At 39.7% G+C, this 12,430-nt stretch overlaps 1 protein-coding gene across 1 annotated transcript in view; it reads left to right on the forward strand.

Annotated features, from left to right (window-relative positions):
- The window catches only part of mvb12bb (multivesicular body subunit 12Bb), a 28,058-nt gene extending 15,861 nt beyond the window's left edge, over positions 1–12,197 (forward strand). Inside the window, exons 7-9 of the mRNA XM_030144639.1 lie at positions 8,009–8,064; positions 8,549–8,608; positions 12,156–12,197. Of these exons, the coding sequence (XP_030000499.1) occupies positions 8,009–8,064; positions 8,549–8,608; positions 12,156–12,197 (158 nt within the window). The remainder of the gene's footprint in view (positions 1–8,008; positions 8,065–8,548; positions 8,609–12,155) is intronic.
- The last annotated feature ends 233 nt before the right edge of the window (positions 12,198–12,430 follow it).

Below are 12,430 nucleotides of genomic sequence, written 5' to 3' on the forward strand. Positions count from 1 at the left end.
AACATAAAGCCCTGTAATAAGAGACAGAAAAAAAAAAAAAAAAAAAAAAAAAAACGAGACAGTTGTTGGGGGGCTTTTAAATGCTCGACATAATTTGCATATATTAATCTCCTCTTTTCAGCCTTATCAAGTATTCCACTGTATTTGAAGTTAAAATAGTCGTGACAGGCAGGGGTACGCTTCGTTTTTCCAAGGATTTATTACTTGTATAATTCTGGATCTTTAATAAGCCAATATGACTGATCCTCTGAGTTCTGTGGAATTTGGTTAATTGTTCCAGATGGTGCTCACTGATTATGCAAAATTACTTTCTTTCTCCTCTTTTTCCCCCAACTACACCATTTCTTGATTGACTAACATGGAGAAAAAAGATTATTTTTGGCGCAGCACTTTCATTAAGAGGGTTCTCATCAGGTTTCAAACAAAAGTTCCATCTTATCTCCCTGTGTAGTTCTGGGCGAGGCTGTACGGAGGGAGGAGATCAGCGGCTCTTATCTTAAACCATGATGGATCTCAACTGCTTCTGCACCGCTGGGGTTATATTTTAGAATAACACAATTCTTTAGGCTGAGGGATTAAAAAACATGACCTCTGGATAGTGACACAAAAGTTATTATTAGTGTATGCTCTTCTCTCTTTTCTCTTTTCTCCTCTCTTTCTCTCGCAGAGATTGATGAAATTACTAAGCACTAGGGTTGGTCCTCCACTTGCAGCTCCGGCTCCATCCACAGCTCACTAACATTCTGTTTTGCATCAGCTAAACTGAGCTGAATGAATCATTTATGGAAGTGTTATGGGGAGGTATGGGCAGATTTACTGCCGAGCTTTTACTTTAGATGGAATGGGATCTCTATGAAACCGATCTTGATGTCTGAAGTAATGCCAAAGCTTACATCAAGACATGAAAGGAACGCTCTTAAAACCCACATTTTGCTTCTTAATTCCCCTGGTCAGCAAAAGGCAAAACAGACAGAGAGGGGTTCAGCAGGAGTGTAGTATTTACACACATCTGTGCTCACACATATTTCCACTGTTTAATAGTCACAGCAACAAATGATAAAAAGAAGGAATGAATTTAATTAATTTAATTTAATTTAATTACTGTTAATTTGATTTGAAGTCTATCTTATATTATGTTTGAATGGGCATTAATTCAGATTTTTGTTCAAACTGTCTTTGCTTTTCCAAAGTGGATGTACAATCAATATTCCCCAAAACACACACCTACGTATTATAGTAGGTAGTGAACTTGTTACTATTGGTGAATTTAAAGCTGTTTTAAAGGAGCATGAAATCAATGAGCTTGGTCAGTGTAACTGTTTTTAAACTTGCACAAATGATTGTTTTGTGACTACTGATTGTAAGTTTTTGTATTATGTATTGATCATGTCTTGTCAGAAACTGTATGTTATGCTGCTTTTGTTGGCCAGGTCACCCTTGGAAAAGAGATTTGCAATCTCAATGAGGCTTTTTTTTTACCTGGTTAAATAAAGGATATATATATATATATATATATATATATATATATATATATATATATATATATATATATATATATATATATATATATATATATATATATATTTACACACACACATATTTTTATTTATTTATTTATTTAAATTTATTTATAGTAAATATCATATAATTCATACAACTCTTGCTCACTGTTTTGAGCACAAACTTTATTTTTTTATGCAGGAATTACATTATCATATCTATGCTAGAAACCATATTTTGTGTTCACATTTGAAAGTGAATGTTTTTATTAATTCTGTAAAGTTAAAAAAAAATTATATTTACATTAATTGTGGCCCAAAACAAACACAATGTAGAAATGCAAGTCTTTATTTTATATATATTGTGCGCATGCTTATTTAAGCAAAGTGTGCATTATCAGAAAGCACATTTAGTGTCTGGGAAAATGTTTTTTCAGGAAATCTTGTTATGTATATATCATGAATTCTACTGGATTCCTCACGTCTGGTGGCAAAACATGATTGATCCCAGTGTGATAGTACCATTAAAGTATTTCAGGATCAATCCAGTAAGAATCCTAATGGAATTCTTGACTGGAGCCTTGAGGGCCTCAGGCATTTTTGGACCTTTATTACAGTCAAATAAGCGACTTTAAATGGCTTTGCATTTGCAGGCCAGACTGGACTCTGGAGTCTCATCCCTCATTGCGTTCTATCCATCCCTGAGATAGAAGCAGTGCTCCATTAGTTTCAGTGTCCAGACGTGGACAGCCTCAATGGATGGGCCTGTCACGGCTCCCTCATTTGCCCCATGTACAGCAGGGTTTGTTATCACACATCTAATTAGAACTTGATAAAAAATATTTCACAAAAATCCAGTCATTAAATATAGTTTAAGGAGATTTATGGTCAAATATGCCCAAAAGATCTTTTAATGGCTCTGCTGACTTGTTAAGTTTGTAATTAATGATCTTCTAATACATACTGTGGTGTGATTTAGAAAGCACAATGAGATTCTGGGAATGAAGTCGTTTTGGAAAAGGGCATCTGGGGCTCCCACAAGCTATATTAAATAGTTCTGCTCAGACTGGTTTGCTTAGAGTCATGAAGTCTGCTGTGAAAAAGTTCAAACACAACAGCTTCTTTACATACACGGGGCCATTACTGTATTAGGGTATAAGAAATAGCACATGATTAAGGAATACTCCCTTTGTCACTTCTCAAGAGACAATTAGTGTTTACAGAAAAGTTCTGGGCATCAAAGGGCATTTGCAAGAACACTGCACAACTGTTTAATTTAGGCAATGGAAAATAGCTCTATTTATTTTCAAATCTCCACAGTAAAACTAATAAGTAAATGCATATGTATCAACCGATAAATGCTTTATACTAATAACAGTCACCTGTTTCATCAGGAGAGTAATGGTGTCCTTATTAGCATAATTAATGACAAATGGCAGCGCAGCATTGGTGGATTGGTTCTCGGGGATGATAAATTGGTGGATGCCCAGGTTAGTGGCTGCCAAGGAGGCCTCTTTGGCTGTCATCCCTCCTGCTTCCGCTTTGGCACAGTTCATTACTCACCGTGTGAGATGCCACTTTACATTGCCTGGTACTGTGAGCATGGAGAACTTAATAATGCCACCCACAACCACACGGGGCCTGCTGCTTTACCCACAGTCCAGAGGGCAAGTAGCTCAGTGAGGGCGAGGGGTTACGGGGAGCAGGGCAACATGGGAATCATCTCCTGCAGCTGCACTGATCAAAACAGATCACGCGTCACTCACTACTTTGGGGGAACCAGGGCCATATGACCCAGGCTCCAGTGCTGGTGAGTGTTTCTTGTTAGGATTTCTGGGGCTCGCCACTTCCCTCGCATCATTACGGGTTAGTTTGCCCACAGAACCGCTAATTAAGAGGGGATTTGTGTAATTGTGCCTTCTGCTGTGTCCCATCCGGCACATGCAATTTACTGTCAGCCCTCTGCCAGCTTTTACACTTGTCCAGAGAGGCGTACCCCATTTATACACACATTCTGCTGCACATTTACCAGCAGCCACAGCTGGGGATCAATGCCAGTGCCATGGCAATGTCTTAAAAGACACTGTGCTGCTGATTAAACTCTGATTGTCCATTTAATTTCACGAGAATTCATAATAGCTTAGCTAACAAAAAGGCGCTCCTAGGGATAAAAACAGAGTAAAAACAGGGTTTAGAATTATATAAACCTTGCATTTTAGAGCTTAATTTACAATAATCTTCATATTTTGCAAGTGAACACAATGCAGTTGCATGTACAAATATTGCAGGTAATCATATTCACTGCACATATTGGAAAAGTTATCACTCGTGTCCGCGCTTCCTCAGAGCATTCTGTGTTATGCAGCAGTGTTTGTAGCCAACTCACCGTAGGTCTTGCTGGCTCTGCCCACTTTCTGGAAGACTGATGGACCAGCGCCTGACTGGGACTGCCTCCTGGCTCCCTACCCACAACCAGATTTCAAGGACTGCTTGTCACAGATGGAAAAGTAAGTGGGTCATTCTACATAAGCTTGCAATTTTGCATCCCTCTGGTAACAAAAAAAAAGTTCCATTTTAATATTCATTCATATGTAAATAATACTGTTAGGTGTCTGTTGTATTTTTAATTAGTTAGTGAATTAGTAAAAGTCTATAGTAATATATATTTTTTAAGTGTTTAGTGAAGCAGTTGATTAGTAGATTTCAGAAATATTCTCACAGAAAAGCAAGAAGGGGCAAAATTATTTAAATAAAATTATTCTTCAAAGTGAACATCACACTTATGTTGAATGACCTAACTCTTTTCTTTTCTGTTGTACTTCCCTGTGTATGAATTAGCCTTTCACTAAACGCTGGAAAAGAGCATTCATTTATGACTCTTAGTAAAAGCGTTAAAATTTGTTTACATTTTTGAAAACCCAGATGAGAAGGGATGAATATTTTAGTGCTGTCAGGAGAGTTACAACAGACACTTGTGTTCGGTACAGTGAGATCGAAGGAACAAGCTGCAAACAGCCAGCCGAAACAAATAAAAATAGTTTATTAGAAACCCTCAACATCACTTCAGTGTGTCATCTATTTTAGTATCAATGTTATACGCTTTTTAACATGTTAATTGACTCTCCAGTAAACATTTAAATAATTCAAAAGTTACACTGCCAGTTTTCCAGCTGCGATTCAAAAAATATATATATTGAAAACTTTTTTTTCCGTTCTACTGTCTAGAGGGCTTGAAAAAGCTGGGGAAAGATAAAAGAAAAAGAATGGGTTTCATAGAGCCATAGTCATTAAAAGAATCTGAAAATAGCTACTCGCTATCATCTGTTCTCATAGCACGGGTCAGGAGCTCTGACACCTCCAAAATTCCTCCTGTCAGGGTAGGGGGCCATTTGTATTCTCTCTCATTAGGCAATTTGACTAATGACCTGCCGCGGCTGCAGATCTACTGAGGGACCCGGAGCCTCGCACCCTCTCTTGCAGCAGCAGTCTGAACACACACCCTCTATTGGAATGGCACAGATGGCATGCCCGGGCGACAAAATAAACTACAATATGTCTCTGAGATGCTGTCAGGCCTGGGCACTATTTCTCATGTCAGAGTGGGGCTAAGGGCTGTGAGTGGGCATAGGGGGTCCTCCTCCAGCTCTCTGTTCATCTACTCACCATTATCTGCAGAGGTGACAGAGAGCGGGGTCTGCAACTAGAATAGCATTTCCATGGTCTGCATAAAGAATCCGTCTCAAATTGAGAGTCACACCGACAGGAAAGGGATTGCAATGTCTAGCCTGCATACACCTAGAGAAAGGCAACATCCTGTTGTTTGGAATGTGAAATATAGCAGCTTCCCTGCTCTATTTTTGCAGCTTTACTTAAAATGTCTTATTATTTTATGACATTAAACAATAGATTACACTTCTATAACATGTAAAAAGTTGTAAAAAAAAAAAAAAAAAAATCTTCATTCATACTCGAAGATTATTGGTCTGCCTGTGACTTTCTCATTTAATTCAGGTGCGAGAGAGATTCACCCAGGTAATCATACCAGACAGAGATCAATGCAATTCTGGTGAATTAGTGAAGTGTAAAATAAAAGTTCATCAACATTCCTAAAGTGTTACACTTGAGTTGTGGTTCAGGTAATATGGTGTATGCTCGATCACCCACGCATATTTTTCCATCAGTCAGTGTCTGAGCACAACTCGGTGCAGTTTACGTGTGTGTGTGTTTGTATGTCGGCACACACACTGTGCACATGGCCATGTCTGTTGGAGCAGTGGAAATGCAATGTATGGGGCTGCTGAAGTCCTGGGTGACAGTGCATCCAACAATGGAAGAGTGAGGGATTAGTGCTCAGCCCAGCGTACGAGGGAGCCCTTCCCGCCCTGAAACAGCCATTCATCTGTGCCCAGGGGCTGGAGATGACAATGCAGCCATTGCTCATCGCACCTGACGGAGCCATTAATAAGGCAATGATCCACACGGGGCCTGTGCTGACTCCGTTCTTTACACTACAATCACTCAAGCCACAGGGTCCTCCTTACTTAACGCCACCTTTGCGCTCACCACCATCATCATCATCATCATCATTGTAACCAAATTCCTGCCAGATGTTTTCATATTGACTGCACTCACACACTCAGAAGTCCAAATAGCTACCCAATTCCCCGCACTGCAATACACTTGTGAGTTAATGGACTGTAGCCTAGCCATTTGAGCAACTAGAACATGCTTCATAGAGGAATTCCTGGTCACAAGATTGGATTTACATTATTTCTGCCCTTTGGACCTTCTGATTCCTTCATGCTGCAGCATCCATTTCTTACCACAAAGTGCACCAAGTCATCTCCTGTGCCTCACCATTTATCTGGATGTAAGATAGCCTCTGTAGTATAGATGGTGGAGGAATACAAAGTGAGATCTGGTTTTAAATGTAATCCTTGAGCAATAAAGAAACTCTCTGGCCTTCAGCTCTGTGCGTTCATCTGTCTGTGCCACAAAGATCCATCAGCAGCTACAATCTCTACTTCCCTCTGCTTGCTATTGAGTCAAATGTATTTTCACTGCCTAACTCTGTCTGGTGTTGGTGCTCCTAGCGACACAGGAGTGCATGTTTATTTGCTTGTTTTTATTGGCATAAACAAGCCATTGTGCCTAGCCACTTGGCCTGGCTTGCAGCTATAGGTAGCCACACATCCTACGCTGCTTCTTTTGAGGTATGTGTGAAGGTTGGTGAGTCAAACAGCGCTCGGAATAGTGGAAAAGAAGTTAAACCTCTAACTCCTTTTACTTTTTTACCGCTACACATCTGCTGTGAGAGATGATGAGAGTTCAGGAAGCCAAGAAACTAAATAAGCTTTCCTGTGGTCATGAAGGTGAGGGTCATGCTTTGATTACAAAGATCACATTGTACTACACTTGAATGGAAAGTGCCAAAGTGAGGATCTATGTAATAGCCAAAAAAGAAAAGTAAGTGACATTAAGTGTCAAAGTGAGGGATATTTTAGAGTTTCATACTTTTGAATATTGCTGTGAACAGGAAACACCAAAAGAGTGTCAGCTCCAGAGTGATGACTCATGAACTGCTTTGGATTACATTTATGAGTTCCTTTTCCTGTGCCAGCGGCCTGATGGACTGTAGGGTAAAAGAACACCAGTTGGAAGCCTGGCCTCTTGATATTTGGGGCTCCTTTCGTTGCCAGCAGCAGCAAGTTTTGCGCCTCCAGATTCGTAGTTTTATAATGAAGCCGAGCAGCTGCAGTTTTCCCTTCAGTTAGGAAACGAGAGGCTTTGTGTCCCTTGTCACCCTGTGTTAATTTGGGCCCTAATGTATTTTATAAACAAAGGGCTGCTCTCTAGCCTGACAGTCGTGACACCTTGATTCCAGTGCAGGATGCATGCAGTACAGGGTTACACCATTAATAATCAACTGGCAGCCATCACACCATTTTAACCACGATCATTATGATAAAGGGCATACACTTAATTACAGGCCTGCTTAATTATAGCTCTGTTGAAGCTCGTTTGTTTGGTCAAATGCTAATTATACCACCACGCTCTTGGCAAGTCCTCATTTCAATCCACTTTTTGCCGCCTGAACAGTGTGGCTTATTTTCATGCAAATTTGATATCTGGTGAATGTTTTGTCTCTCTTCTTTCCGCTTTTCTGTGCTAGTGTGAGTGTGCCTTTGTTTCAGAGGTGAACATCTCTCAGACAAGACGGAATCGGGAATAATCAAGAGTAATTAAACTGGAAGAGGGTTGGGAAGGGCTGGGTTGGAGGAGAGAGTGGAGGTGCTCAAATACAGCAGAGAATAAAAAAGCCTTTCATCTTCTCTCCATAGACGGAAGGAGGGGAGGGGAGGCGTCGGGGGCGGCTGAGGATGTTGATAGCTTTGCTGGTTTATAATCCTACATTTAGTCTTGTTGAAAAACTCTGGATCAAGAATAGGTAGTTATATTTTTTTGTGTAAAAGTCAACATAGTTGTTTTTTTTTCTTCTTTTTCTGCAGCTCTGGACGACATACCCTTTCTGATCTCTGAGAAGTTTCATTACAAGCCGCAAGAGGTAAAAAAAAGAAGAAAAAAAAAAATACTTGATGAAACTGTTTTTGAAAATTCAAGCTCCAGGACATCCAATATGACTTTTCCCACAATAATAGTTACAGTGTTTTTTTCTGTCCTGCTAGATGTAATGAATTATATTATTCTGGCCTCTTTCCTCCTTTTTCAAGAGATTCAAGAGAGTGCTCTTTAGGTCACGAACCACAATTAATGCACCTTTCCTTTCCTTGCCCTCCCTTTCCTTTCCTTCGCTCACTTTTCCTCCAGTGCAGACTGAGTGATGAATGCGTGCAGTCAGGCAGAGCTGGCTCAATGCAGTCCATTTGGCTGGCTGGTGGCGGTTGTCACTATAGCCCCGTTCGTATTGACACAGAGAGGGAGAGGATTAAAGATTTTAAGCATGCTTACTTAGCCATGAGCCTAACCGCCATGTTTCTTGTGTGTTTTTTTTTTCTTCTTCTCCCTCCTCTCCCTGCTTTTGATTTCAGATGCAGCAAGTCAATTTAATGGGCATTACGATCAAATCCCTGGCAGAGATCGAGGAGGAAGTGAGTAGAGGCTGCAACGCTCGGCTGCCACTGACGCCGCTGGCCCAGAATGCAAAGCAAACGGTCTTGGGGTTGTAATTAAGTGTCTCAGACAGCGAGGCCCTGTTGGCTCCACTAAGCCCCAATTGAATAAAAGCATGGCCAGGCTAGGCAGCCATTCTCTCTTAAAAGCTTCGTCTCCTGTTCCAAAACACTTGACTTTTATTCCCCAATTCTTCTCTCGGAACAGCTCAATCTAGCATCTCTCAGTGAGCTGTAGACTGTGAGGAGCTTTTTTTTGTTCAAAATGATGACCAGATTCTACGTGTTTAACTTTTTAAGGTTCCAATCAGCTTCATCTTCCTTACTTTGCTGCTGCAGTAAGAAAGTTAGAGATCACGCAGAGCAAATAAAAGCAGTACAAATTCCTCCTCATTTCTGATGAAACACTGTAGCCTGCAGGCATTCGTAGGAAGAAAATCATCTGTGTGCCGCTCCTCCTTTAAAGCCCATGTGTTTGTGAGAGCAAGAGAAAGAAAGAGACTCAGTATGTGTGTGTCTGTGTGTTGTATGTGTGTATGTGTGTGTGCTTTAAAGAGAGTGACAACCCCCCTTCTCTCTCATTAGCACGGTATCTTGGTATCAGAACTGCCAGGAAGTGACAGACCACTGTAAAAGAACAGGTGCTGTTGGGTTTGAGATGTGTTACAGAGCAAACACTCCCTCATCAAACTGGGTGTCTGTTCTGCACTCTGCCTCTGTCTTCTGTCACATACTATCCAAATCACACAGAGTCGCCATCTTGTCATATGGTCATCTGAATGAAGCTCATTGTCAGCGCAGGTATTAATGGTATCTGTGCGTATGTGTGTGTATGTGTGTGTCCAGGGTGGAGACAGGCTGGCTGCTCATCCTGTAGACTCCTGTCTTCTCTCCTTATTTCCCTCCTCTCCTCTTCTCTCCTCTCCCTTTCCTCCTTCCTTTCTTTTCAGAGAGTGTGATTAGCAGAAGGACACATGGTGAGCTGAGCTGGGGAAGGGAAGGGAAGGGCATGAGAAATCATTAATTACAGCCGCGCTGGAGCTGATGAAGTAAATGTGAGATAGTGTAACACACAGGATTTAGTGAAGTGGACGACAGCACAAGATTAATGGTGGGGCCAGGCTGATGAGAATGAAGTCACAGCTTAGCTTGATAATTAGTTTCCAAGTGGAAACATCCCTCACCATTGTGTTATTTTTACTTCTCTCCTCTTATTATTATCCCGTGACGATATCTGCGGAACAAGAGGGGAAATATTGTCAGTGATATTCTCACAAACATGCTGGACATCAAGAGGGATTTAAAAAGAAAACACTGTGTTTTATCTTTTGTTTGTCTACTTTCAATAGGTTTATCGACTAATATTAATATTACCCCATAATCCTATTGTTTTCTGTCAGAGCAGACGCTTTGCTATTTCTGTGTGTGATTTAAACATAAAAAGTTACAATACTGAGGATCAGTGGAAGCTCTGTTTAGTGAGTACCCGCACCTTGATTTTTTAGGGTGTTCACTGAGTAAATTTCTCCTTCTGTTGCCCAGAAGAGGTCACTATCCATGCTCAACAGTGGTGGCTCTTTTTCCTCTTTTGAACCTAGATGCACTTTTTGCACAGTATCTAATTGCCTTATTTCCAAACCCATTAAAAATATAGATTCATAAAAGAGATGTACTTTCTAGAATTCTACATATGCACATGTAATTGAGGAAAACTGTTGTAATCACAGCTCCAGTTGTAGATAAGACCATTTCCTAACAGGCATCACTTAAGCCATGTCTCGGATGATGTTGGTTCCAGCAATTAGGCATTCTTTTCATTTCCCAAATGACTCGCAAAACTTGCGGATATTATAATTGCTTTTAGCCACGCATATCTAATTTGTGTCTTTTTAAGTGTTAATTAGTAAGCGATTTAAAGTGACATCTTTATGTAGTTTGCTCTGCTGAAAAATGTTGTTGGCGGCTGGCTAATGATTTTCAGAGGAAGTATGTTAGGGTGGAAAGAAGTGTGTATGCACACATGACAAGATTTTCATTAGCACCTATGTATGATGGGTTTTCAGTTTTCAGTGTTTGTAGGGAGTTATCTTTGTGCATGTCTTTCTGTACGCATGTGTGTTTTCACGTGAATGTATGGAGGGACAGTGGTGTACAGGGGTATGTGAAAGGTGTGAGAGGGAGAGCTCCAAATAGAGGTGGAATTAATGAAGACAACATGTCACATATTTTTGGCAGTGGAGCAGGGACAGGAAATGAAGCTCGGCTCGTCTGGGTGACTGCCGCCCATGTTCTAGTGTGTCACTGTCCTGTCAGCCTGTGTGTAAAACTGGCAGACATTGATACATGCTCTCCCTGATAACACCCCATTCCCCCATCCATCATCCACACATACACACGCACACGTACACACAGGATTATTTATTTACCGTGCCAGATGTTGAGACTGAATTTTTGTGTGGTGGGGGGCTGAATTTCTTCACAACTAACAGGCTTGTGATAAGTGACAGGTTTTGGGTAACTTGCAGCTTCCCTCAAGTAGATGAAAATCAGGCTAGGTGGTATTTTGATAGAGAGAAGCCGGTTTCAACCACTGTGGCTCATTGACTTCTGTTGGAGATTTGGAAACTTATTTCAGTGATCATACAGCATCACCTAGTGCTGTGCTGCAGTAATACAACTGTGGAACTTGATACAGTGAACCTCGTTTGTTTCTTAACACTCAGTGCTTAGCTCATGAAAATATATTTACAGCATCCTTTTACATTATTATTATTATTATTATTATTATTATTATTATTATTATTATTATTATTATTATTATACTGCTATTAGTTTTTTTTAGTACTTTTTGTATTTACTCAGTATGAAACTAATAATAATAATCTTTCTTAATAATTTAGTTAATTGATTAGACTTTAGAAATATTGATTTTTAGGCAGTTGCCGATTATTTCCACATTACATGCATTAAAGTAGCCACCAGAACTACTGTTAACCTTTTAACTTCACTTTTCTGTCTTCTTTCATCACTTACTTCATCCCGAAACAAGTAATAGCCTTTTGAAGAATGTTGTAGTTGAAAAGTCATGTTAACTTTTTTAATTTAATATTGTTATTAATATTGAATAATAGACAATGGGAAAAGTTCCAAAGCTCCTCTACCTTTCATTACCTCTAAAGTCAGGAATGTTTATGAGCTAGTCATGTCCATACTGTACCACAAGAGGGCAGTATTTATTTATAATCTGTCACATCTCGCCCCTGATCTCACCAACCTCTACGTGCTCTGGGCTATAGGCCTGTAGTTCAGTAACATATTAGTACTGGTATTTATATTTAATTTTAGTTACCTATCTTAAAGTTAGTTACTTAATGATTCATGCAGTAACTGTACAGTTGGAACAATTTTTTGAAAAAAAAAAAAAAAGAAAAACTTTGTCAATCATCATGTTTTCTGTCCTGTTTTGACAGTATATACTGTAGTTTTATTTACCTTTTTGCTTCTTTTTCATTTTCTTCTCATGCAGTTCAACTACAACTTCAGCACCGAGCTCAGCATCGCTCCATAACTTCCAGTCCTGCATTTACAAACAGATCTACAAGGACTGGAACCCAACTAATGGACCAAAAATAATCCAGAAAACAATGAACTGAAATAAGCAAAATATTTAACAAATAGATGCTCATATATTGTGTATTAATTCCAGTATTAAGTATGGAATTTGGAGTATTTTAAGTTCTTGGCTAAACATGATGCAATTTTCACAAATAAATTTTTATTAAATGTTTTACTTATTTATAT

Source organism: Sphaeramia orbicularis, chromosome 9 (assembly GCF_902148855.1).
Source record: "Sphaeramia orbicularis chromosome 9, fSphaOr1.1, whole genome shotgun sequence".
Lineage (NCBI taxonomy): Eukaryota > Metazoa > Chordata > Actinopteri > Kurtiformes > Apogonidae > Sphaeramia > Sphaeramia orbicularis.